The sequence below is a fragment of the Phyllostomus discolor genome, chromosome 7 (assembly GCF_004126475.2).
Source record: "Phyllostomus discolor isolate MPI-MPIP mPhyDis1 chromosome 7, mPhyDis1.pri.v3, whole genome shotgun sequence".
In the NCBI taxonomy this organism is placed as follows: Eukaryota; Metazoa; Chordata; class Mammalia; order Chiroptera; family Phyllostomidae; genus Phyllostomus; species Phyllostomus discolor.
In genome coordinates, this window is record NC_040909.2 from 2,778,991 (window position 1) to 2,805,764 (window position 26,774).

The 26,774-nt window shown below is 63.7% G+C and overlaps 1 protein-coding gene across 1 annotated transcript in view; it reads left to right on the plus strand.

Moving 5' to 3' along the window:
• ITPR1 (inositol 1,4,5-trisphosphate receptor type 1) overlaps positions 1 to 26,774 on the plus strand; it is a 214,465-nt gene that overhangs the window by 76,411 nt on the left and 111,280 nt on the right. Inside the window, 21 exon segments of the mRNA XM_036030250.1 lie at positions 939 to 1,097; positions 2,370 to 2,468; positions 3,479 to 3,562; positions 3,664 to 3,810; positions 5,893 to 5,988; positions 7,337 to 7,381; positions 10,511 to 10,665; positions 11,961 to 12,060; positions 13,052 to 13,212; positions 13,707 to 13,848; positions 17,321 to 17,479; positions 18,473 to 18,645; positions 19,241 to 19,292; positions 19,294 to 19,361; positions 20,286 to 20,480; positions 21,331 to 21,582; positions 22,000 to 22,141; positions 22,882 to 23,035; positions 23,943 to 24,130; positions 25,016 to 25,154; positions 25,782 to 25,832. Coding sequence (XP_035886143.1) covers positions 939 to 1,097; positions 2,370 to 2,468; positions 3,479 to 3,562; positions 3,664 to 3,810; positions 5,893 to 5,988; positions 7,337 to 7,381; positions 10,511 to 10,665; positions 11,961 to 12,060; positions 13,052 to 13,212; positions 13,707 to 13,848; positions 17,321 to 17,479; positions 18,473 to 18,645; positions 19,241 to 19,292; positions 19,294 to 19,361; positions 20,286 to 20,480; positions 21,331 to 21,582; positions 22,000 to 22,141; positions 22,882 to 23,035; positions 23,943 to 24,130; positions 25,016 to 25,154; positions 25,782 to 25,832 — 2,761 coding nt within the window.

Genomic DNA, 26,774 nt, shown 5'->3' on the forward strand with positions numbered 1-26,774 from the left:
GCTGCTCGGGGACTCGGGGAAGCCGGACTTGGCATGGGCGACAGCAGCCCTCGGGGCTGTTCCTCGCGGGCCCTTTGGCGCGGGAAAGCAGCGTGCCAGAGTGTCTGAAGGTCACGGGCGGCCACTCCCCTTCGGGTTTTGTCCCGTTGAGAGTGAGCACGGGGGACAGGCGGGCTCGGGCTCGGCTTCATCACAGGCCGGCCCAGGGCCTTGGGCCCCGGAGGGCTGACTCCCGAGTCAGGCGGGAAGGCATGGCCCGGACCGGAGATGAGAGAGGGCCTGGGGGCTCCAAGCAAATGCCCCCGGCAGCCGGCAGCAGAGGCCGGGGGTGCTGTCCCCCGTCTCCAGGGCTGCGCAGGCTTCCCCTTCCCCATCGTCTCCTCTCGGGGCCACCGGGAAGCCTCAGCTGCCGCCCCCCGGGCCAGACCGACTCCACGACACGTCCTTTCCTGTCCGGCCCTTTGGTTTCTCTGTCCCCTTCATGTGACCGCTACCTAAGATGCAAGGACGCAGTGCTCAGAAATCCAAGGTGGAAATCCCTAGCGGTCACAGTCTTGCAAACGAAAGGACTGTGCCCCGTGGGGTCACCCCGTAACCACGCTGTTTCTTGGGCTCAGCGACGCCCGTCCCCAGCTGCCCCCTCTGTGTGTGTGTCGGGTGTTCCCACGGCTGCTGCTCGGCCGCTGGACTCGGGCCGAGGCCCTCGGCCAAGGCTGTGCTGGAAGAGCTGAAGTGGTTCTCCTTCCCCTGTTTCTGCACCTTCGCTCGGTCTTTCTTCTTTTCTTCAGATCATCGCCCGCCTCGGGCCCTCCTGGGGCTCTCCGACTTCCCAGGCAGCTCGGGCGGGAGGGAGGCTTGATCCGTATTTCATGTGCCTGGGGGGACCGGGGAGACTCTGAGGCTCGCTGACCCCCGGCGTGCTCTCCTGGGGCCCTCAGCTCCTGCACCTGAAGAGCAACAAGTACCTGACGGTGAACAAGCGGCTGCCGGCGCTGCTGGAGAAGAACGCCATGAGGGTGACGCTGGACGAGGCGGGGAACGAGGGCTCCTGGTTCTACATCCAGCCCTTTTACAAGCTGCGCTCCATCGGGGACAGCGTAAGTGCGGGCCGTGGCCCGGGGCCCCGTTCGGACTGCACCAGGGTCAACCGGGAGAGCCTGAAGGGCAGCAGCACCACAGGCTTCTCCTGGGCGGCCAGAGGCGGGCAGTCACCATGGAAACCAGTGTCGGGGGAACGCAGACGGTGGGAGAGACGTGCGCCCTAAACACAGCGGCCGCCTCTCCCTCCCGGGCGTCTGAGAACAGCCTTCCAGCGGCCGCTACCCCGGGAACCTCCCGGAGGGCAGGGGTCGCAGCCGGTGTCCGGGGGCATCTGCCCGTCTGGACGGCTGGTGGACGAGGAGCGCCGCTCTGGTTTGGAAACCACCTTCGCAGAGAAGGATGGAGACCGGGGCGGGGGCAGAGCGGGAGGGAGAGAGGGAGGTGGGAGTATCTCCATCCCCCTCGTTTGGAACCGGCGACGACCCAGTGCAGTGGCGTGGGCTCCGCCGAGGCGTCAGACTGAAAACCAGTGAGCCTCACCCCTTGGGGGCCCCGTTAGGTCCCGTCCCCCCTCCCCCCTCCCCGAAGTCACACAGGCCCAGGCGCTCGGCGCTCATTCCAGTCTCAGCGGGGCCGTGGCTTCCCTCTCCCACAGCCCTGCCGGCCGGGCTGGGCCGTCCTGGGCCGTCCTGGGCGAGGGGCGGCGGCTCGAAGAGCCGTCCCGGCGGGTAACTGGGTCTCTCCGTTCGTGGGCCACGAGGTCGGTGCAGTGGCTGTGGCTGTCGTCGTAGAAGGTGGAGCGGGATGTGGAGGACCGGCCGTGCCCCACGCATGCAGTGGGCATGAGCGTCGGTTTGGGGGGCTCTTGTTCGTCACAAGGGCAGGTGTTGGGAGCCACGGAAGCGCGTGCACACGTGCGTGCACGCACGTCTGGGTGACGGGCCCTACGAGAGAACGGCAGCTCAGTGCGGCTGGTGCGCAGAGGGGCGTGAGCATCTTCATGTCAGCCATAGACACGCGGCTCCGGGCCTCAGAGCCTCAGCCTTCCCTCGGGCGGCGGCCGTCCCCCGAGGCCGAGTCGGCGCTGTGGACGCTTGTCCGTTCCCCCGTGAACGGGGGCCTCGGCAGCTGGCACCGGGCAGTGGTGTCCATGCTGGTCCGGCCGTCACTTGGGGCCCAGGCGGGGACTGTGGACGTCACCGCGCGGTGTGCCCTGCCGGCCCGGGTGCGCCACGGCCAGGGCTGTTCTGAGGACGCCCGGCTGCCCTCCACCCGGGAGGGACTCCGGACCTGCCTCGTGAAACGCTGTCCCGCCCTCCCCCCTCCAGGTGGTCATAGGTGACAAGGTGGTGCTGAACCCCGTCAACGCTGGCCAGCCGCTGCACGCCAGCAGCCATCAGCTGGTGGACAACCCCGGCTGCAACGAGGTGAGTCGGGGGCCCCGGCCGGGGCGGGGGCAGGGGGCCTGCGGCAGGACCAGCCCTGGGGCCACAGCCTGTCCCTGCCCACAGTGGCTTCTGCAGTGACGTGGGTCAGTGTGCCTGCTCTGCACTCGGGGAAACCGAGGCCCGGGTCGGAGCCACCCAGGAGGCTGTATGACAGGTGGGGGGGTGGCGGTCGTCACCCCAGGGTGCAGCTTTGGAGACTTATGTCACTGGGGGATCGTTTTCCAGTTGATGAAGCCGTTGCAGGGAGCCTCTCACCAAACTCCCTGGCCCAAGGGGCCCCTTGGACCCTCAGTCGTCTTCTCGAAGAGACTGCCTGTGGCTCATGTCCAAGAGGGACACGCTGCCGGCCAGAGGGCTGCCTCCCTTTTGGCGGTGTATCCCCTTAGCCTCTAAATTGGCAGGGGCAGGACACAGGACAGTGACAATGGTGACGGATAATTGTCTGATGGTTGAGGGAGGCAGGACACGAGCTCTCCAGCCAGACGGGTGCGGCTTCGAGTCTCAGATACGACCTGCAGCTCTGCACTGCAGGTCGGTCGGCCAGGCCGCCCGGGCACCCGCGTTCCGTCTGTGCCGAGGGGTGCGGTGGCCCACCCCGCTTTCTGGTCGAAGCCGGTTGAGGCCGGGGACAGGGCTGCCGCAGGCAGTGAGGGAGGGTCCCTGACCTCACAGGGCGCAGGCGCTGGGCGCGCTCTGCCTTTGTAGCCAGTCCCACTTCCCACGCGTGCGTCTTCACTGGGCCGGACTCGCTGGCGCAGAAGCAGCGACCTGGGGGGAGGGCGGCTGTCCTGGCAGAAGGGCAAGAAGTGTTGCCCCTGCGGCCCGTCCCGGCTCACGCCGCGTCAGGGTGCCCTTGCCTGCCCAGCGCTCCCGGCAGGCCAATGGCACCCGAGGGCCCGGGGTCCCCAGGGCGCCAGGCTCCAGGGTTTGGGACAGGAGGACCGGGTTGTGGCGAGGGGCACGCGGAGAAACGAGCGGACTCTCCGCAGGTGAACTCCGTCAACTGCAACACCAGCTGGAAGGTGGTGCTGTTCATGAAGTGGAGCGACAACAAGGAGGACATCCTGAAGGGGGTGAGTGCGGGGCTGGGCGGGGGGTGTGTGCGGGGTGGGGGCAGCGGTCCCGTCCTGACCGAGACCCGCTGTCCCCCCTCCTCCCGCCGCCGCGCGCCCAGGGGGACGTGGTGAGGCTGTTCCACGCCGAGCAGGAGAAGTTCCTCACCTGCGACGAGCACCGGAAGAAGCAGCACGTCTTCCTGCGCACCACCGGCCGGCAGTCGGCCACGTCGGCCACCAGCTCCAAAGCCCTGTGGGAGGTGGAGGTGAGGGGGCTGGGCGGGGCGGGATGGAGGGTCTGTGGCGGCAGCAGCAGCAGCGAACCACGGCCAGGTCCTTGCACCCACCTCGCCGCCCGGGAGGCCCCCCCACCCCCGACACACACACACACACCAGCGCCATGCCGGGGGCTCCGGGGGCAGAAACAGCCTCTCCCGTGGAAGGGAGCTCGGCAGGAACCGGGGGTTTCTGTCTCTGGGCCATCGAACCCTCTCTTCCTTCTCTTCTCGCCCTTGCCGTTTCTCTGTCACCACTGCACACACTCACCTGCCCCCCCCACCGCCACCTGATACCTGGGCACTGGCACACTGGGGGTTAATGAGACGGTCACTGCCAGGTAACCGGGCAGTTAGGGTGGTGAGAGGCTCGTTTCCTGTGTTCTGCAGGCTTAGATGACGGCAGGAGAACTTCCGGGTCGGGGGGGGGTTCAGGAAGACTTCCTGGAGGAGGCAGCATCCTGTGCTGGTGCTGACGGGCTGACGTGTATTTCTGGAGTAGGCCCCTCATGTGAGACAGTGGCATGGAAGTGGAAAGGGGAGGCAGCCTTGGGGCGAGGGACAGTAACTTGGGGGCTGGGGATAGCGTGGGGCGTAGAACAGTCTGCTTCTGGGGACCTGGGTCTGTGGGGTCTCCTGTCCAGGCTGGAGGGAGCTGGGCTGTCACTCACAGGCAGGGGAGGCGCTTGGAGAGTTGTTCTCAGCGAGGGAGAAGCATCCCCCGGGTGCTGTTTGGGGAGGACGGGCGACCTGCCCATTGCGAGGTCGCCGAGTGGAGGCGGAGGGGAACCAGACCGTGGGGCCAAGAAGAAACCCACTTGGCGGGTTTGCGGTGGAGGGGCCGGGGCCTGTGCTGCTGCAGGGGACTCCACCCGTCCCCCAGTGTCCCCCCGCATCCCCTGCCAGTCCAGTTCTCCGCCCCAGTGGGCCGCCTCTCTCCCTCCCCTGCCACAGCCGTCAGGTGTTTTTATGAGACCTCGCAGAGCAGAAAGAGAGCGCCACCCAGGTCCTCAGTTCGGTGAACCTGGCGTACCAGCCACGTACCAAGGACTAGAACTGGGACTCAAGCAGCACCCACGGGCTCCCGTGAGCCTCTGTCCAGGCAGCCCCTGAACTCCCCCGTGTCCAGGGGCTGGACTTGTCTGTTGTCAAACTTCCTGTGAACGGAAGCACACAGTGCACAGTTTGGTTTTTTCCTTTCGGTCTGTTTCCCCTTCGCTCAGCATAACCTCTTGGGATTCACTCACGACGTTACCCGTAGCAACGTTTCATTCCTTCTCGCTGCTGAGCAGTGCTCTGCCCCCACGAACTCCAGCCACCCCGGTCTCCCTGAAGTCTGATCTGCCACCTCCACGCAGTCGCCCCCGGGTCCCCTGCCTGCGCTCTCCTTCCTGGTGCTGCCGACCCTCAGGGGCCTCCTGGGGCCTTCAGGAGGGAGCCGGGACACTCCCGAGACCGCCCTGGGTCCCCTCGCTCAGCGGTCACGACTGTGCACACCGGTTGCCCACCCTCTGAGCACACTCACTTCCCACGGCACGCCCTGCTGTCCAGTGGTCCGTGGCAAGTTCACGTCTAACCGTTTACATCACCGGCCGCCAGTGCCGGCGATCCCATCGTGACCGGAAGCGGGAGCTGGGGCTCCGGGGGTGCCAGGTTGTGCTCACAGGCCGGCGTGTGTGTGTGTGTGTGTGTGTGTGTGTGTGTGTGTCACATGTGAGCTCCACGCACAGACAGCTCGTGCAGCCTGGCAAAGTCCCTCCTTACCTGTCGCACCCACTGTGGACCAGCTTCAGAATCGTGGCTGCTACTTTGTGGCAATGGGGGCCCGTCGAACGAAAACCACGGAACTGGACGACGGCCTCCTCCTGTCGTGCACAAACGTGACCCATCACCTTCCCATGGTTGCTTTCCGACATTACGTCCAGCACCCAGAAGGGGTTTGTTGGAAGGTGCTGGTTTTTTCCGCCACGGTGTCCCTGCTGGACGATGACTCGTGTGTGACGGTCTCCACCGCGGTGGGGTCCTGACGCAGGCTGGCCCTTCCCCCACCATGACCGCGCCTCCCCCCGACAGGTGGTCCAGCACGACCCGTGCCGGGGAGGAGCGGGCTACTGGAACAGCCTCTTCCGTTTCAAGCATCTGGCCACCGGGCACTACTTAGCCGCAGAGGTAAGTGGCGTCCCGGGTTTTCTCCGTCACGCTGACGGCCACCCTTCCCTCCCTGGCCTGCAGGCGCCGAGGGGTTGGGGGCCTCGGGTGGGGCTCCGACATCTCGCTCCTCCTCCCGCCCTCCGTTTCCTCCGCCTCCTCTCCCCACCTGCAGACAGCGACAGGTAACAGGGCTTACCGCGCCCAGTCGTTCACCGGGGGTGTGCAGCAAGATGTGGGGAGAACGTGAGCTGGAAGATAATGCCGTTTCGGGGTGTGAGCCCCAGCACAGCGGCCGCAGCTTGCCGTGCGGCGCTGTGGGTCGGAAAGTTCCCGAGAAATTAGATTTTGTTTTTAAAAAGAGCACTGATCCGGGTTGAAGGCTGCTGCTCTGCTCTGTTCCTGAACACTGCTCTCCCCCCATCTTACTCCCAGCCCTGCCCGCGGGGGGCATGAGCGAGACGGGCGTGCCGAGCCTCGAGCCCTGGGGCGGGCGGGAGGAGTTGGGGGTGCTCGAGGCACAGGGTTCTCGGCGTGCGTGGAGCAGACAGGGCCTGATGGCGGTGTCCAGGGGGTGTCAGCGTCAAAGGAGTTCACGTCACCCTCCGCGTCTGCCGGGGGTTTGCGAGGGCGGGCGAGAGCCAGTGCTGGAGGGTGGAGGAGCTGACTGGTCTCTCAGTTCGGTGCCGAACGAAGGAGCCGTCCTCCCGTGGGCCAGGGGTGGGGGCTCCCTCCGCTCTGCCGGCTGGAGGGCGTGCGATGTGCGTTCCTCTCGAGTTCCAGTGGCACGCCCGGCGACACCCCGTTGTCCGGGGCCGGCGTGGGGACCCTGCTTCTGCCGCAGACGCCGAGAGGCCTGAGTCTCGGGCACCGGCCCCGGGGTGCCGACACTTGTAGGAACTGGCCATGTTGCCGTGTTTCAGAACTGGCGACCGAGACCGGGTTGGCACTGACAGTGGAGCCCCCGGGCTCTCGGGACCCCCCCTCGCCGGCTGTGAGAAGGGCCGGCGGCGGGGCTGCCGTGTGCGAGGGCGAACGTTGCTCTGGAGGCCACGGGTTGTTTCTCTCTCTAAAAACAAGCAGGGTGGTTGGCAGCCAGACACGGCTCTCTTCCTTACCCCAGGCTTCCCCCTGTCGTGTGGCTCGTGACTTTGTGCTGCCCTTCTGTCGTCCCTTGGTGACGGGAGGCTGTCCGTGTGTGGTGCTCGCGTGGCGTGTGTCCTGGTGGCATGCTGGTGTCGTGACTAGGGAAGGGACGCGGGCCCGGCGGCTGGAAGACGCCCGCGGGCCTCGCCGTGTCCTGCAGGCGGGGCCGAGCGCTCGAGGAGCCGGTGGCTGCTTTAATTTCCCGATGATTCTTTCCCATCAGGTAGACCCAGACTTTGAGGAAGAGTGCCTGGAGTTTCAGCCCTCAGTAAGTATGGACGAGAGCTCTTGTGTTCCTCCGCCAGGGTGCGGCCGCCGCTCCGCAGCCCCCCGAGAAACCGCCGCAGCCTGCCCGGGTCGCCGAGTGCGGGGGAGGGGAAGTCCCTGGGCTGCGCCGTCAGCGAGGCCTGGCCTGCTCTCCTTGAGGGCTCGCTTTCTGGTCTCCTGTGCCCTGATTGGTTCAGGAGCCCGTCCGTCATGGCACTCTATGCCTAGTCAAGGGGCCGCCGCCTCTAAGATACAGGCGGTCACACGTCTCCTGGGAGACCCCTAGGTTGGCGACAGCGATGGTCCTGAGGGAGCCGGCCTTGTACACACAGGCGTTCTCTTCTTGTTGGCTCTTACCCGTGGCTCGTTCGGGGTTTTCCAGGAACACATGCAGGTGTCGTTTACCCTGCGGAGGTGACCCAGGTAGCCGGGCGCACCTTTCCTGCGAGCGACCCTGAATTGTCTGACGGTCCGTTCTTGCTTTCCGCAGGGTCAGAAGTAGGCTTTGCGGCATGGGTAGGAGCTTTAACGTGGGCAAGAGCCAGGGCCCCTGGATCCTTCTCTGGAGGCACCGGGGGTTTGGGTGCCCAATGGGGACGGGTGGCAGACGGCCGTGGGCGTGCGGCGTGGGGAGGGCGGGAGTGAGTGAGGCTGCTCTTGGGGGTGTGCTCCCTGCCGGTCCAGGCTTCACAAACACTCACGCGCTTGCTGCCCTGACTATGTCTGGGGTTCAGCAGGTGGTATCGGGGTGTTTTCCCTAAAACACTGAACGAATCGGAGGCACGTGGTTGGAGGGTGCTGGGCGGGGGCCGCAGAGGGCGCCGTGGCTGGAGCGTGTTCGGCCGGGGCCGCAGAGGAGCCCGGGCCGAGGCATTGCCTGGACCCCCCCGGGTGGGGGCTTCGCCTCCTGCCCTCTGTTCTTCATGGGTCCTTGTCGCCCCGCTGCCGGGCCGTCAGGAAGCTCCCCCCCCCCCTCGCAGGGTGTAGGGCAGGAGTCCTCAGATTCTTGCCCCTGAGCAAGGTGAGCAGTGTGACCTTCACGCAGCTTCTCTGTGTGATGTGAGGCTCCCCGTGGTTCAGGTTGGGGCCGGGCTGGGCGTCCCCTCTCCTCGTCCTCACACGGTCTTCTTCCTGAGACGGCAGCCCTGGCACCCAAGCTGCGTGGCTCAGACGGGCCGCCGTCTGCAGCTGTGGTGACTGAGCTCACCATGCCGGCCCAGTGATGGTCGTGCAGGTGGCCGGGCCACAGGAAGCTCAGTAACCGGCCTCTGGTGAGCCGCCCGGGGCAGTGGCAGGCCAGCGTCCTGCTGGGCAGCGCACTCTGGGTGCACGGCGGCGGAGCTGAGGGGTCGGGGCCGCCGGTGCGGGGCGGACAGCCTTCGTGTGACAGGAGTGGCAGAGAGGAGGCGGGCAGCGGCCTGGCCAGTTTGTGCCTCGGGGCCCCTCGGAGGTCAGGCGTCCGTCTGCCCACCTGGCTCTCCAGGTGCTGACCCGGCTGCTGCTCAGGCTGGGTGCTGGTCCGCGTGTGGCGGAGGGTGGGGCTCGCCCCGCACCCCGAGGCCAGGGCACCGTCCTGCTTCTGCGGACACGTCAGCGTGGGAAGGGCCCAGCCCCTTCCCGAGTCCTGGGCTCCGGGACCTGGGTGCGGGAGTTCCCGAAAGGAAGCCTCTCGTTCCGCTCTGCTCCCGGCCCTGTTGCCCTGTTGCCCTGTTTCCCTGGCCTCAGGGCCAGGGGCCTCCCTCCACCTTGTTGCTCTCGTCCGCCAGGGCCTCCAGCAGTGTGGCTGTCCCCCCACTAGGTGGTGGACACCAGCTGCTCCCCTTGAATGCGATTTCCCTGTGTCTCAGCCTCCTTCCCGGACTCGGGGTGCTGGACGCGGGATCTCCTTTTCCACTGACTTCCGGCAGGTCCCGAAACCGATCTGTCAGCCTGCGGCGCAGCCCCGCGTCTGACACAGGGCCAGGTCGGGGCTTACCTAGACAGGGGCGCGGGAACACCCCCAGGCTACAGCAGGTGCGACAGGACAGTCGGAGTCCAAGTTCTTTCTCCTGGACGGAGCCCGTGGCAGTGTCCGTGGTCCTCGGGTTACTGTGGCTCCGGTGTCGATGGAACCACGAGTCTCTGGTTTGCTCGGGGAGACCCACACGGTGGTTAGAGGCAGGAGCTCAAGGGAGGGGGACACGGTTTGGGGCACTACGAAGGCAGCGTTTCTCCCTTGTGTGTTTCCACAGAAGGAGCTGGTACGACCGCCTGGGTCCTCAGGGCAGGCCAGGCAGCTCGGTTCTCCCGGGTTGTCTCCTTGGGCCCTCGCTGTCCCCTCCCTCCCACGTCTCCCTGCTGGAGGCGAGCCGAGCAAGGCAGGGACATGGGAAATATGGTTTCCCAGGAGGCACAGGGGGACGTGTCCTCTTGCAAGAATGGCATTACACGTGACAGACAAGCCCTTGTAGCGTCACCATGCTGAGAGTGACCTGGGAGGCGCTGCGGAGCAAACGTGGGGCCGGCCACCTGCTCACACCCTCCCAGGCAGGTGGGCTCTGTGGTTTTTAGTTTCTCAGGGACTCCCCGTCATCACCATCCATCAGCCTCCCCTGCAGGGGTCTTCGGTCCTGGCCAGCCCCCCTGCGTAAGCGGGGCCCTGCCCTGCCTTCTGGTGGGCCGCCCACAGGATTAACCATGGATGTTTTTTCCAGGGCGAGTCTGACGTCTCCCACGTTTCTTGGCCCCCCCGGGGGTCCCTACTCATGAACACTTGGATCCAGGTTTCCTTACTTTTGTTCCTGGGAGGTAGCTGCGTCCTCTTACTGCTGGGCCGTGTCACGTGGGCTCCCACCACGGCCCGTACGCGGCTCCACGGGAGGGGTTGCTCAGGCCGCTCCTCCTCCAACCCCTGCCGCCGCCGGACGTGCTCACCGCTGCCCTGGGGCACTCTGCCTGCGGCCAACAGCGGGCAGGCGACCTCCACTGTTGACACGTTTCTGTCACCACCCGACAAGAAGGGGGAGTGTAGCTGTTCCCGGCGTGGATGGCCGGCACCTGTGTCGCGTGACCGCTCTGGAACTTGGGCGCCGTGCCCGCCGGAGCTCACGCAGTCACGCAGCCTCCCTGACGGGTGGCGTCTCCCCCTCAGGTGGACCCCGACCAGGACGCCTCTCGGAGCCGGCTGAGGAACGCCCAGGAGAAGATGGTGTACTCCCTGGTTTCCGTGCCCGAAGGCAACGACATCTCCTCCATCTTCGAGTTGGACCCCACCACGCTGCGTGGGGGCGACAGCCTCGTCCCCAGGTACGGCGCTTGCGTGGCTCCTCCCACCCGAGCCGGGGCTCCGGGACCTTCCTCGGAGATTCCGTGCAGAGGCTGGAGGAAGGATTTGTTCTGACTGCCCATCGGAATGGCAGCTGATTTTTTTTTTCTTTTGCTCACCGGTTGCGTTCTCGGCGGCTGGACACGCCGCGCCCCATGCTGTGTGTGGTTCAGATACACAGGCCAGACCGGAAGCTAAAGTAGCTCAGTGTCTCCTTCCCTCTCTTCCTCCTCTGCCGAGGCCGAGGGGTCTCTCGGTCCATTGAATAAACAGCAGCAGAGAAAGTTGGGGAAGGGAATGTTTGAAACTCAGTGGGCGCCAAGCCAATTTTATTGTATTGAGAAGTCAGATCGTTCTTTCCGGTGACTCTATAAAATTTAACTCTTGGTTTGACGAGAGTGCGTTTTGGGGGAGTAACTGGACCAGAAGCGGACAGGACAGAAGCTTGTGCTGCGCAAAGTCGGGGACGGTCTCCCAAGTGACCGCTAACCCTCACTGAGGGCTGACCGCCGGCCGTGCCCGGCGCTGAGCGCTTCCCTGTGCTGAGTCCATCTCCACAATGGCTGCTGTTAGATGGGTATCGCTATTCACCCCGTTGTATAAATAGGGAAACTGAGGCTCGGGGAGGTTGCACGGCTCTTCACAGGTCAGTGAGTCCCATCCCAGAGCCCCCAGAGACACGTTCACCTGTCTCATGGCCACTTCCCATCGCCTCTGATGTCCCCTAGTGCTGCTGGCCGTCCCTGGCTGAGCCTGTCGGGCGTCTGTTGTCTCCGCAGAAATACCCGTTCGGATCCTCGCCCCTTCCTTTTTGCCCACCTTTTACGTTTAAAGCGTGGGGATCTCGTGTTTTGTTTCGTGTGTCAAGAGGCTATCCCACATTCGCTCGTGTCTTTCCCAGGAGTGTTACGCTCCCACATTTTGCTTTATCAGCCTGAGTGGAAGTGTCCGTTCCCGCTGTGCTGTCCCTCTCAACGGTGACCACCGATGGGCCTCAGTCAGCGCTCCTCACTCGCTCGCCTGCCCGGGCCCGGGCCGTGCTCTCCGTCAGCGCAGCAGCACCCGCGACGCTGTGGGGCCGTGTGCCCGCCTGCTGCGGCGAGCACGCCGGGGACGGACCGGCACCCTGTACTCTCCAGGCTGTGGCGTGCACTGCGCATAGCGGGAAGCCATTTTCACGTCCTCTTCTGTTCGGCAGAACCCGTTCCAGGGCGGGGGCTTTCGGAAACCAAAGTATTCCCACCACTTAGCCTTTTCTGTCCCCCCCCCCCCATAGGAACTCCTACGTCCGCCTGCGACACCTGTGCACCAACACCTGGGTGCACAGCACCAACATCCCCATCGACAAGGAGGAGGAGAAGCCGGTGATGCTGAAGGTGGGTGCGGGCTGGCACCGTCCTGGCCCTGCCCCCCCCCCACCCCGGCGAGGGCACCCCTGGGCTGGATGGGGGTGGTGACGTGAAGTCCCGCGGCTCCGGAAGAGCTTGGTCACGGACAAACACGATCATGATGGAAGCGTCCTCTCCCAGGGACCTGGCTAAGCGAGCCAGCACGGGGCTTCTGAAAGAGCCAGAACCTTCTAGTTTCCTCCATGGTCTCTGCCCTGAAGGTCGAGCCATTGTCTGGTTGTCTGGGTTTCACGTCTGTCTGAACAGTGATTTGGACTGCAGGGGGTTTGCTCGTGCACTGAGGGACATCAGACGCTGGTGGTTACGTTTAGTGTAATAAGAATCGTTACTGTTTCCTTGTCTCTGTGCACTCGAACGTGCAGGGTTACTCCCTGGGGGTTCTCCCAGCCCCTCCGGTTCCTCTCCCTGACGCTCACCTCTGCCTGCCTCCCCACCTTCCTGGGGTCGTAGAGCACACACTCAAATGCAGGCATTTTCTTTCTGAAAAATGGCGTGATGCTGTCACTGTTGTTTTTTTTGGGGGGTGGTGATGGGGAAGTTGTGGCATTTTTTTTCTACTTTGATGAGCACTTTCAGGGGCACAGAGCAGTTGAGAGGCTGCTGCAGCCTCCAGCGCATGACGCTGTGATGCTGAGTCGAGAGTCCCCGTGTGGCGTGGGCGCCCCTCCTGTGCTGGCGAGCATGCGTGGGCTCACGAGTCGTGCGTGCCCCTCGAGCACGGGAAGCTGTCGGTGACGGTGCGGCCCCACCTCCTGCCGAATTGTCCCCAGAGGTCACAGTTGTGCACAATTCGGGTGCTTGCTCCAGGCGCTCTCCTGCCCAGTGTCTTCCCTCCGCAGGAGAGCTCCCAGCCAGCCCTGTTGTTGGCACCCCCCCCCCCCCCGGGTCCCGCGCACCCCGGGTTTGCTGTCCCCTCTCCGCCCCCGCGGCGGCCCTGAGAGACCGCCCTGTGTTTCAGATCGGCACGTCTCCCGTGAAGGAGGACAAGGAAGCGTTCGCCATCGTCCCGGTCTCCCCGGCCGAGGTCCGGGACCTGGACTTTGCCAACGACGCCAGCAAGGTGCTGGGCTCCATCGCGGGGAAGCTGGAGAAAGGCACCATCACCCAGAACGAGAGGAGGTGAGGGCCCCGCCCCCGAAGGCCGGACAGACAGCGCCTGCCGCCCTCGGGGACGTCCTGGGTCCCTCGGGGAGAGAGCGCTGGGCAGCTGAGTGTGAGGGCAGCAGGGCTTAGCGTGGACGGCCGACCCGGCCCGTGGTTCTCCAGTAATGGTCTCCTTTGCGTCCCTTTTCCCGGACGTCTCTGAGGCCGGAAAGATGCCCTCTCTCCGTCTCCAGCACATCTCTGGAGCGACCTTACTCAGTGTCGGGGGGAGGGCCGTGGGGTAGAAGCTCGGGTGGCCAGCAGTTTCAGAAGGGGCTCATCCCTCCACGGACACTGGCGTCTCGTCTGTGGGTCCCTCTGGCTGGTCATCGGCCTGATGTCCGTTGGAGGAACTTGGGCAGGACGGGTCTGCTTTTGGTGAAGCGGTTCCTTCGGCCGAGCCCCCACGGGCAGCCTCCCAGCCGTGGGGTGTGGGGCCCCACCGTCTCCGACCGCTTCCCTGCCCCCAGGTCCGTGACCAAGCTGCTGGAAGACTTGGTTTACTTCGTCACCGGCGGGACGAACTCTGGCCAAGACGTGCTGGAGGTGGTCTTCTCCAAGCCCAACCGGGAGCGGCAGAAGCTGATGAGGGAGCAGAACATCCTCAAGCAGGTAAGCAGGTGGGCGAGGCGGGACAGATGGGGGGCTCTGTGAGGAATGGGGGGACCTCGGGTCAGAGAGGGGCCTGGGCGACGCCCCCTGGGTGGTCTGGGCAGCTGAGTTGTGTAGAAAACAGACTTCATTTTTCAGAGAAGTTTTTTTAAAGATTTTATTTATTTTTAGAGAGGGAAGGGTGGGGGGGGGAGATAGAGAGAAACATCAATGTGCGGTTGCTGGGGGCCGTGTCCTGCAACCCAGGCATGTGCCCTGACTGGGAATCAAACCTGCGATGCCTGGTTAGCCCGAGCTCAATCCACTGAGCTGTGCCAGCCAGGGTGTCAGAAAAGGATTAAGTTCACAGGGTAGAAAGAGCAGGGTTTGCATGCACCCACTGCCACCCCACCCCACCCAGCCTCCCCCACTGTCAGCATGTCCCACCAGAGCGGGGCCCGGGTTGTGGCCGATGGGCCCATGCTGACCCAGTGTCCTCACCCAGAGTCCGCAGCGTCCATGTGTCCACCCTGGGGGCCGTGCGTTGGCTGGGTTTGTACAAACACGTGATGCCGTGGGGCCACCACTGTGCTGGGTTGGCCAAAAAGTCCGTTAGGTGTTTCTGTACAGTGGGTCTAGTAGTGCCTAATTGACTTTAACTTAATTCAGAACAATTTTGTTAAATTATATCATGACAACCGTCATATCAGCGTGCATTTACAACAGGGGTGTCAGACTCTTTTTCACCGGGGGCCACATCGGCCCTGGGGTGGCCTTCCAAGGGCTGACTGTAATTTTAGGGCTGTATGATGTCACTACTCCTTAAGCAGGGGTAGGAGCACGGTGCCGCTGCCGGGTAAAGCAGGGCACCGGGCCGGATACAGTGAGGTGGAGGAGGCCTGGATTTGGCCCACGGGCCTGGTGTTTGCCCCTTGCAATGTACAAAAAAGTTATCGAAATTGGTGAATGTTTGTGCAGCTATTTTATTTATCTTTTGTCTTTTAATGTTCTAAGTATGTTTTGTTTGTGTTTTTTTTTAAAGATTTTATTTATTTTTAGAGAGGGAAGGGAGGGAGAAAGAGAGAGAAACATCAATGTGCGGTTGCTGGGGGCCGTGGCCTGCAACCCAGGCATGTGCCCTGACTGGGAATCGAACCTGCGACACTTTGGTTCGCAGCCCGCGCTCAATCCACTGAGCTACGCCAGCCAGGGCTCTAAGTATGTTTTTTAAAAGATTTATTTTTAAGCCCTGGCTGGCGTAGCTCAGTGGATTGAGCGCGGGCTGGGAACCAAAGTGCCCCAGGTTCGATTCCCAGCCAGGGTACATTCCCGGGTTGCAGGCCATAACCCCCAGCAACCGCACATTGATGTTTCTCTCTCTCTTTCTCCCCCTCCCTTCCCTCTCTAAAAATAAATAAATAAAATATTTTTTAAAAAAGATTTATTTTTAGATGATAGTGGAGGGAGAAAGAGAGGGAGAGAAACATCAATGTGTGGTTGCCTCTCATGCTCCCCCTACTGGGGACCTGGCCCATAACCCAGGCATGTGCCCTGATTTGGAATCGAACCGGCAACCCTTTAGTTCTCAGGCCAGTGCTCAATCCACAGAGCCACACCAGCCAGGGCTGCGCAGCCATTTTAATATTGAAGATAGAAAAATGTGTGTAACATTTTTGGTGTGCTTATTATTTCAAGAGAGGCAAAAACACAACTAAAGTGCAAAAAAGATGTGTGCAGTGTGTGGAGAAGGTGCCGTGACTAATGGAATGTGTCCCAAGCAGTTTCCGAGGTTTCTTGGAACTGCCGACACTTTGGTCAAAGGATCCTCTGCTGCGGGGCTGCCTCGCGCACCGGAAGATGTTCGGGAGCACCCCTGGCCTCTGCCCACTAGAAGCCGACAGTGGGAGAGCCAGCATACTCAGAATATCCGAGTCAATGAAGTTATGGCGAAAATGAGAGTGTATAAAACCATCCGTGCTCCCCCCGTTCCCCCTCCCACCCCCCTCCCCCCTGCACTGGTCTCATCATTCGCCTTCGCCAGAATTTCGCAGCGTGGGCTCCCAGAGCCTGTGGGCTTTCCCACGTCTGCTCCGTGTCTTCTCATGGCTGCACAGCTGAGCTCTGTCACAAACACACTGGTGGAGCGTTCTCCCTGAGGGACCCCGAGGACAGTTCAGCTGATATCTCTACTGTCCCCTGAAGCAGGGCCAGCGCTGTGCACTGTGTCGCTAAGCTTTTTCCTCCGTCTGGCAGAGTGCAGACCGGGTGGGCGCAGGCCACGGGGCCCTGGCACTGGCCTCTGGAGGAGTCAGGGGCCGGAGACGGGAGAAAGAGGCCAGCAACTCCGGGTCGGACAGTTTCTTAATTTCCAGCCAGGAGGGTGGTGCTCTGCTTCTGGAAAGGGCTGGCTTTGCACAGCCCCCAGGATGCAGGTGGCGGCTGCTTATGCAGAGCCGGTTGTCCGAAGGTAGGGAACCACGTAGCGGGTCTCCTACCTGTGCGAGAACGTTCTGTTCAGGTGATCCCATCCCGGCCCTCCCCTCCCGGGTGAACTGGCGGCCACAGGGAGCAACTCGCTTCTTAAGATGGCGTTGGTTGCGTCAAGCGCTAGAAACCATTTGGCCCGAGAGGACCCTGTAAGCCCCCCCAGGCCCTGGCGGTAAAGAATGAGTGACAGCTTCCAGGAAGTGCATAGGTGGCATTGTCTGGTGTCAGTGTAAATAAACGGGCGTGCAGTCACGTCTGGGGTGGCCAGGGTGTGCAGGCGCGCGTGCCACGCAGCTCTTGGGAGCTGTGGGAGGCTGGCTGTGAGCTCAGCCTGGGGACTCCCGCCGCCGCCGCCAGAAGGGAAGCATGCCGGCCGTAAATCCCCCGGCTCCTGCGGGAACGTGGGGTTTGAGCAGCCCTTCTCCCGCCAGTCTGTGACAGACGGCGTGTTAGCACTCCGTCACCTTTCAACAAGGGGCTGCGGGCCAAGGGTAAATGACGTGCAGCTGGCCCGGCTGGTGGCTCCCAGATCAGCCCCTGGCGCAGCGCCCGCCTGTCTCCGTGACAACAGGCCCCTGAGTGGCCAGGGTGCTCAGAGCCAGTGGCCAGAGCCCTCCTGGAACACGGTGCTCGGCCAGCTGACGACTGTTACCTGCGTTTATCCTTCCAACACCCCGTGAGCCGGGTGGTCCCCTCCCGTCACACGGATGAGAGGGAGAGCCGCAAGGAGGGAGCCGTGAAGGCGCGTGCGTTCAGCCTGGAATCCCCCGGTTCCTGGGCCTGCCCTCGTAGCCCCCGCTCTCACCCTGTGCCCGCCTGTGTGGGACGACCCCCTGGCCCCGGGGACCTGGGCGCAGGGAGCAGCCGCCCCGGCAGGCGAGTGGAGGCCGAGCTCAGGGGGTTGCCGTGCTGGGTCAGCACCCCCGAGGTCACGTCCACCCCAGAAGGGGCACCCGCTGTCGGAGGCCAGGTGAGGACAGCTTTCCCTCCTCCCCTGCACGGACAGATCTTCAAGCTGCTGCAGGCGCCCTTCACGGACTGCGGCGACGGCCCGATGCTGCGGCTGGAGGAGCTCGGGGACCAGCGGCACGCCCCTTTCCGGCACATCTGCCGCCTGTGCTACCGGGTGCTGCGGCACTCGCAGCAGGACTACAGGAAGAACCAGGTGCGCTCGGGCTCGAGGCTGGGGGGGGGAGGTCACGGCGAGTCCCCCTGCCCTCCTGACGTCCAGACGCTTTCCTCCTGAGTGTGGCATGCCACGTGCACACTTACGCCGTGGCCAGGAACCATCGTTCCCTGCTCAGTTTGCTCCTGGGACAGACAGTGTCTGCAAGGACACGGTACTGAGGCAGCCGACGACTGTTACCTCCTTACAACACCCCGTGGTTCAGCTGCTCCGTCTTCATCCCCCCGTGAGGGCGCGTCCCAGGGCGTGGTTTGTCCACGGGGACACGAGCCCATCCCTTCTGCTGTGTGGGGGCCTCTGACTCTGGTTGCTCCTGAGTCCTGCATCCCGCGGCTGTAGCGTGTCCCGGGGCTGAGGAGCGCCCAGCCCTGCCGCCTCCTTGCGTACGGGCAGAGAAGTGGCCCCTGTCCACTGTGCGTCTGCTGAGCAGCGTGCAGGGTTTTAACGTTGATAGAGTTGGGGGGAGCACTTGAACCTAGAGCAGGCACAGGGTCTGTCTGGGGCAGGGAGGTGTGCTTGAATGGAAAGCAACATTCATAGGAGTCTCCACGGAGTGGAACATCGCAAACATTCCTACGGAATGCGATGTCGGATCCTCCCAGAGAGGCTTTAAAGATGCGGTTTCGCCCCAGTAAAGACAACCGAAGGGGGCAGCGGTGTTCTGAAAATGCACGTGTGATCAGCACGGAGCGGCGAGGCCCGGTTAGGTCCCCTTGAGTCGGGACTGAAACCAGAGGTGAAGGCCAGCCTGTGGCCTTTAGAAAACAAGTCACGGCACTAACGTGTAGGCTGTGCACCTAGTGAAGGGTCCTCTGCACGTGCGGGGCGTCTGGGGAACCACTGTGGTGGGGTGGAACCCTTGGCTGAGGGAGGGGTGAGCCGCTGCTGCCCTGGTGCAGGGGTCGGGGCAGCGTTCTGTCGGATGCTGCTGAGCACCTGCTCTCGGCTCACCCGGGCTCCCTCTCCTGCCAGGAGTACATCGCCAAGCAGTTCGGCTTCATGCAGAAGCAGATCGGCTACGACGTGCTGGCCGAGGACACCATCACCGCCCTGCTGCACAACAACCGCAAGCTGCTGGAGAAGCACATCACCGCCGCCGAGATCGACACCTTCGTCAGCCTGGTGCGCAAGAACAGGGAGCCCAGGTGAGGGGCGCGGGCTTGCCGCGCAGGCCTCTGGGTCTCAGGTGCAGACGCTGCGGGGATCTCGGTGCCTGGGCCCGCCTGCTCTTGTGGGGGCCCACCGTGTGGGCCAGGCAGGGGTGCCGACCGCTCCCAGCCACGATGGTAACGTTTCAGGAGCGTGGCCCCATGGGAGGGGGCCGTGAGCATCTCACCTGGATATTGTCTTCTTTAACGCTCGGAGCAGCCCTCTGAGCTTGCATGTGATGACACTTTTTCATAGATGAGGAAACCGAGGCACAGGCAGGCCATTCCCCCAGTAACGATGCCCCTGAGGACATGGCTCACAGGATGCGCCAGGGACCTGCGGCCGGGAGTCGCCAGCGCGGCCTTGCCCCGCCCCCTGGGCACCACTGCTCCCTCCCTCCCTACTCTTCCTCCTTTCTTCCCGGTGACCGGGTTTCTGGTGGCACCACAGACGCTGGTACCAGAACCTTCCACATCACTGCGCTCGTCCCAGGGACGTTGGATCAGTCCCCTTGAGAACAGGTCGGCTCCGAGAGCCAAACCTCCGCTCAGTCCACGGAGCCCGCCTTGTTCGGTTTCTCACTCTCGGCAGGTTCTTGGATTACCTGTCCGACCTCTGCGTGTCCATGAACAAGTCCATCCCAGGTGACGCAGGAGCTGATATGCAAAGCCGTGCTGAACCCAGCCAACGCCGACATCCTCATCGAGACCAAGTGCGTGGCCGTGGGGTCCCATCGGGGGGAGGGGGAGGAAGGGCTCTTGAAGGGCAGTGCAGGGCTCCTTGGGGGTCTGTGCTTGTGAGGGAAGAAACGGAACCCCCGGCGTCTCCGCACTCAGGCTAAAGCCGAGCCAGCCAGCACCGGAACTTCCTTAGCCATGGCCTTGGCCAGGGATTGGGGCAGCTTTGGGTGGCCGCTTCGGCCGAGGCGTCACTTTATGTGCTGGCTTACGGGCAACTTGAACTCGCCTGGGAGCATCTAACACAGACTGGGTTTAGTTTAAGAGGTTGGAGTTCTCCAAGTGTCCCTACCCACCTTAAATTTTAAAGGACGCACTAATTCAGTGTTGCCGTGCATCCGTGTTGGAAGACGGTTTTTAAGTGATCACCGTTCACAGGTGCTCCCTGGGCCGCAGGAGCTGTGGGTAGCAGCAGCGATCCGTGTTGAGGAAGGGGACAGCGGGCCCGTGTTGGAACTGTGTTTAAAAAACATCCAAACCGAAGTCACGCCGTAAACTCGCGATTTCGTTTGTTTCTTGTGCTTAACCTAATTTGGGGTTTGGGCTGACACAGGGTTTGTCAATTTGTCAGCCTTGGCGTTTTCACGGTTGCGGCTGAATGGCCGTCATGGGGACAGTCCCGTGCAGTGCGGGGTGTGGAGCTGCATCCCCTGTGGTGCCCGCTGGAAGCCGGGGGTCCCTTCTCCCACTCTGATAAAAGGCACAGAGCCCCAGGCGTGGTCACATGTCCTGGTCGGGAACCAGGGGCCGGGAGTTCAAAGCCAGTGTGTGGCTCCGCCTCTGGGAAGGGCACGCGCTTCCTGTGTCAGGACGCCGAGGCCTTGGTGGCCTGGGTCGGGGATCGGCGACGGTGCCGACGCCAAACGTAAAGCATCTTCCTGCCTGGTTTCCCTTCCCAGGTTGGTTCTTTCTCGCTTTGAGTTTGAAGGTGTGTCTTCCGGGGAGAACGCCCTGGAGGCCGGGGAGGACGAGGAGGAGGTGTGGCTGTTCTGGAGGGACAGCAACAAGGAGGTCCGCAGCAAGAGCGTGCGCGAGCTGGCGCAGGACGCGAAGGAGGGGCAGAAGGAGGACCGAGACGTGCTCAGCTACTACCGGTGAGGGCACGGCGAGGGCACAGTGGGGTGCCGGCGCCGCTCCTGCGCGGGCGGTTGCTCCCGGGACTCAGTCACAGCCGGTCCTCCGACGGCCGCCGGAAGGTGGATGGGTATTCGAGGAGTGCAGTGGAGGGCTTTCTCGCCGTGTAGGTGGTCCGTGGGCCTCTGGGTGCTCGGCATCGGGTCAGAGGGAGGCCGTGGGCTCGCGTCGCCCTGGGGCAGGCGGGTCCGCCGTGCGTTTCGCGCAGCGGTTAAGGACCCTCCTGCCAGTGTTTGCCCCGGTGGGAGCTTCTGGGTCTCTGCTCTCACGAGTGTGTTTGTTCCACTGGTGCTTGACGGGTCTTCTCCCGTGAGTGGGTGGGAGACAGTGTCTCCGTGGTCACGTTTGGGAGTTACCGAAGGTCCCACGAGATGGGAGGAGGAAGAACGTGAGAGGCAAACGGAGGGGCCCCTGCTCCTTGCACCTCATTTCTGACGTGTGTGTCCGAGAGCTGAGGTCCCACAGGTGCCCCCGAACTGCTAATGAGACCCACCTGGGCAGTCTGTAGCATTTCCCACGTGGCCTCTGGTCCACCGGGGAAATCGGCAAGCGTGGTCAGCTGGCCAGCTTTTCCTCGTTTATTTTGTAAAATAAACACGGCCACACGAAATCTGGAGGCACCTCACTGCTCCAGCAGGGCAGGGCGGGCACGCGGGCCTCCCTGCCTCGACTGACCTGGTCTTTTCTCCACTTGGGGCGAGAGTGGACCCGGATGAACCAGCTGGTTAGGGGATCCGGGTCCCTGCAGTGGAACCCGGGCCACCCGAGGCGACTTCGGAGCACGAATCTGACACCATTTCCCTCCTCCAGGTACCAGCTGAACCTCTTCGCCCGCATGTGCCTGGACCGCCAATACCTGGCCATCAACGAGATCTCCGGCCAGCTGGACGTGGACCTCATCCTGCGCTGCATGTCGGACGAGAACCTGCCCTACGACCTCAGGGCCTCCTTCTGCCGCCTCATGCTGCACATGCACGTGGACCGCGACCCCCAGGAGCAGGTCACGCCCGTGAAGTACGCCCGCCTCTGGTCGGAGATCCCGTCGGAGATCGCCATCGACGAGTGAGCTGCCCCCGCGCCCTGTCCCCTGCCGAGGCGGGGGTCGCCGTGGGCCGTGTGCGTGGGCCGCTCTTAGGACGAAGCACTTGTGGTCGGGTCGGGGCCAGACACCCCACGGACAGCAGGCGAGGCTGTGGGATTTTAAGCTTAGCACAAAGTTCATGGCAAACATTACTGCTTCAAGGATGTAGACGACGGCAGGAGTGTATTTTTATTCAGCAAATATTTGTGTCCGCTGGCACCGGTGCCAACGACAGCACCATCTGTGCGCCGGTGGGGCCAGGCAGCTGGCAGCCGAGACCAGCGGCTGAGACGTGTGTGTCTGGGTGACGTGTGCACAGCGGGGAGTGGCGTGTGGGGGCGGGGGAGGGGGCCTCCCTGGAACCTGGAACCTGTCCCTCCCCCTCCCCTCCCCTCCAGCTACGACAGCAGCGGGGCTTCCAGAGACGAAATCAAGGAGCGGTTCGCGCAGACCATGGAGTTCGTGGAGGAGTACCTGCGGGACGTGGTCTGCCAGCGCTTCCCCTTCTCCGACAAGGAGAAGAACAAGCTGACGTTCGAGGTGAGGATGCGCGAGGGGGCGACCGTGTCCTGTCTGCTTTCTACTGGCCGCCTCTCGGGGGGAGGGCAGGGGAGGCGACGGGAGAGACTGGTCTCTCAGTGCCCGGTGGTTCTCATCGCGAGACCCTGGCCTTGTCATCAAGGACGGGGTTCAGCTCAGTTCTGTCCCGGAGTGAGGCAGGCCGGGAGCCCGGCCCTTGGCTTGGTGGCAGCTCCGCTCTGGGGGGGAGTGCGCGGTGGGCGGGCCGTGGGAGACCGTGGGCGCCCTGTGCGCGGTCCCAGTGAGCGCGACGAGAAGCAGGCGGGCTGTGCCACGGAGCTGTCGCAGAGCCATCACCCGCGGGACAGACGCCCTCGTTACCTCTGAGATAAAGTGTTTCCCTTCGGGTCACTTAACTCCCCGGAGGGGTGACATCTGCGAGGACGACGGTGTTGTCCTCACCGAGAGTCTCTGCCTCGTCCTGGACTCTCGGGGCAGCCTGCACAGACCACAGGGCCGGCCAGTGTTGGTTACCTGGTCACCAGGCAGCCCAGAGGCTTTGCGGTGTTTGTCTCCTGTGTCTTCCCTTGTGAAACAAGACGGAATTGGGTCAGAGACTGGGATTAAAGCTCACATCCTCTCTGGTCGTGAGGAAGGTCGGGGTCGGCCGTCTACAAACCAGGGGGGGGGGTGGGGAAAGAGGAGCGGAAGGAGACAGTGTTAATGCCGCCTGCCCCTCTCTCCCTGCTTTGACCCGCCAGGTCGTAAACTTAGCCCGGAACCTCATATACTTCGGTTTCTACAACTTCTCGGACCTCCTGCGGTTAACCAAGATCCTCCTGGCCATCCTGGACTGTGTGCACGTGACGACCGTGTTCCCCATCAGCAAGATGGCGAAAGGGGACGAGAACAAAGGTGGGTGTGGTGTGAGGGTGCTGGCAGGCGCTGGGCCCCCGCCCCTGGGGGGGTCCTGCACTGGGGACCCCACCCTGTCTTCTTGACCTCTCACCTCGAGCACCTCCGACACAGAGACGAGCAGGAAGCACAGTGCCCCGGGCTCCCGCACCCATGACTGGGAGTCTGAGACCGTTCTGTGCGTGTGTGTGCGTGTATGTGGGTCTCCGTGTGTGTGTGCGTGTGTGGCCTAACCGTCTGCAAGTCACCTCACAGCCCGAGTGCCCGCCTGGCTCGTAACAAGGCACGTCCGACCTCCACCTCGGTGTGTCCCGAGCTCCTCCATGGGGTGGTGGCGTGCAACGGAGCGCCCCAGGGCCCCCGGCATGTGTCTGGGTGCCCTGTCCCTGTTATGGACGGGGGAGCCAGCCTTTCTCGGCCCCTGTGTGCGTGGGCCACCAGTCAGCCCGTCCCCACTGCATCCCCGGGAGACGGAGCCTCCGCGCTGACTTGGCGTGTGCGGGGCCTCGTCCACGCCTGTGTCCCTGGTCTGCGTGGCAAGAGGCACGCGGTGGGCAGCTGGGAGAACTCGGTGGGAGAATTAATTTATGCACAAAAACATTTCTTTAGAGATGTCAGAACCCAGGGTGTTTCCACTGCTCCCTGAGGCCCTCACCCTCGATGGGCAGCATTAACCCTTTCGGTCCCTGGGGCCCTGAGGCTGATTAGAGCAGAGACTCACGAACCAACCAACTCAAAGGGCTCGTGTCCCGTGCCCGGCGCCCCGGAGCGCTCTGTGGGGACCTTGTCGGGACACTGTCTGTCCCGGCCCCCCGGGGCAGTGACCAGCATGGGTACGGCCCATCCTTGGAGTGCTAGCTGGTGGCCCAGGACGGGGCCGTGACCGAGGTCCGCCCCGGCCCTCCAGGCAGTAACGTGATGCGCTCCATCCACGGCGTTGGCGAGCTGATGACCCAGGTGGTGCTCCGGGGCGGGGGCTTTCTGCCCGTGACCCCCATGGCCGCTGCCCCCGAGGGCAACGTGAAGCAGGCGGAGCCGGAGAAGGAGGACATCTTGGTCATGGACACCAAGCTGAAGATCATCGAGATTCTCCAGGTAACCCTCAGCTGCCGGCGGCGGCGGCAGGGACGAGAGTGCCTTTGGGGCACTGTGGCCGCGCTGCGGCGTCCTGCTTGATGGGGCCGGGGCTTTCTGGGAGGGGGAGGGAGGCGTGTGCTCGGTTCAGCCTCGGGGACCACTTCGACCCTTTCCTGGGGTCTCCTCCCCTCCACAGCGTGCCTTGGTCCCTCCAGCCGCACCCAAACCCCCACACTGCCCTAGCTTTCCTCGGGGGTCGGCCTCCACGTCTCTGCCCTCGCTGTCCCCTCGGCTCCGTGTCCGCTCCAGGGCCCTTCTGTGTGCAGCCAATGGCCCTGCTGACGGCCCAGAGCTCCGCCCAGGGTCCCGTTCACTTCGCAGCGCCGGCCTGCCCCCTCCCCCTTCCCCTTCCCTTTTCTGTTCATTCATTAGCCAACCAGTCGTCGAAACTGATTCTCGACTAAAGCACTTTTAGGCTTTAGAGAGGGGAGCATGAGTAAGATGGATTAAATCCCTGCCTCTGAAGAGCTTACCCTTTGAGAGGAGGCAGGGACACACACAACCCCACACACCGTGTGGGGCCGGGGCGAGTGCCCAGGAGGCTGGGGTGTGGGGGAGGGCCCGGTGGTCTGGGGCCACGGCGGCGGGGCCTGGGCGTCGCAGGGGTGGGGAGGAGGGTGGGCGATCTGTAGTCCCCTGAGGCAGGCGATCGCCCGGACGCCCGAGCCCGCCCAGGGAGCTCAGGCGCTGCGGGCGGACTGGGTCGGCCCCGAGAAAGTCTGCGGCTGAGGGGACCTGAAATCGAAGCCAGACTCCCGGCTCGCTGGGGGCTGCGAGCGGAGGCTGGGCGGCGGCCGCTGGGGGCCACACGCAGGCAGCCCACCCGTGCCCGTCTGTCTGCAGTTCATCCTGAACGTGAGGCTGGACTACAGGATCTCCTGCCTGCTCTGCATATTCAAGCGGGAGTTCGACGAGAGCAACTCGCAGACCTCAGAGACGCCCTCTGGCGGCGGCAGCCCCGAGGGGCCCAGCAGCGTGCCAGGTCGGTGTCTGCGGGGCGGCCGCCGGGCCTCGGAGAACGGGCTTCAGGGGGAGGGGGGCAGGCGGGCCTGTCTTTGGAGACGATTGTATTTCCGGATGAGATTCTGGAGGCTCTTCTTGTGGGTCGGGGGAATCATCGGAACAGCCCAGAGCCTCCCGGGACAGGCTCACTTCCTTCCGTCCCGGAGCTTCTCGGTGCTGAGACGGCTGAGGGCTCTTGGTACAGGGTCACACGAAATGCCAAGGGAATAAAAAATAACTCATAAAACTGTCCCGTCCGCCAGCAGCTCTCCCTCCCAGCGGGCAGTGTGCCCTCCCCAGGAAGTGGTGGTGAGGGGGGAGGGGCAGGTGGCGACAGAAATGGCCCCCGGCCCCCCCCGAGGGCAGTCCCGGCTGTCACGGGGGTCACACAGGGAACGGAGAGGCAGCGGCAGCGTGGGGCCCGCACGCCAGAGCCTCGGGACAGTGTGGTCTGGGCCGGCCTGGCTCTGCTGCGCAGCAGCGTGGGGCTCGAGAAGACTCGAGGCCAGCCCACGAGCGGGGGGTGGGGGCGAGGCTCTTTGGGGGGTTCTCCGGCCACACGGGGGTCAGGCTGTCCACGTCTGAAGTTCCCTCCCTGACGTTGCAGGTGCCCTCGACTTTGAACACATCGAAGAGCAAGCAGAGGGCATCTTCGGAGGCAGGAAAGTATATTTTCAGCTCCTGTTCCACGGGTGTTCCCAGCCCGGGGGGAGGCCTCTCCTCCGCCGTGCTGTCCTCGGGGAGCTGCAGCCCGCGGGCCAGGGGTGCCCTGTGCTCTCGTTGGGGTGCTCGGTGCTCGGCCAGAAGGCTCGCAGTCGGCCCAGGGTGGGTGTGCGTGTGCGCGTCCTGCCTACGACAGAAGGGGTTTTGGGAGGTCGCCCCAAGTACACACCAGGTTTTTTAAAGGGTGGGAAACAGGGTGGGAAGAAAGGGGGGACTGAACCCAGAGTGAGGTTCACAAAACCACGTACTGCTGCGCCCCTGGGCTGCAGTTTCCCGCGGCTCTGTAAGGCCCGCGCAGGAACAGAACACAGACGCCGCTCTTCCATCACCCCGACTCTGATGTACGACTCCCCTTAAAAGACCACATGCCCAGGGCTGACGTGACACGTGGCTGACACTCAATGCCTGCGAGACTCCGATGCCTCCAGGCACTCCCCGTGCACCCAGCTGCCACAGCTCGGGCACTTAGCTGTCGCACTTAACCTGTGTGACAGGCCCCCCGTGGGGAGACCTACTGGGCTGAAGCAGTGGTCACTTCCACTGCCCCACACCATTCCGTGGGTCCACGGGGCCTGAGCGGATGGGCCTCATACGGGTCACTGGTGGGGGGTGTGGTGTGACTGGGGCCAGCTGCCACTGGGGTGGCAGTTCCCACGTGTGTCTCTGGGCGGAGTTACGCTGCGGGCCGTTGCCCTGGTGTCCAGCCGCATGACCGGTGGGCCTGGTCTGCACCGAGACACAGAGCTGGCTGCAGACTCAGACCTGAAGGAGGCCGGGCCTTTGGTGCAGGCGGTTCAGCCGGTGCTGGGTCACGGCGTCGTACGTAGACAGCGATCCGGTAGCTTAGGGGGACCCGCTGTGTGCAGCTCTCAAAGCA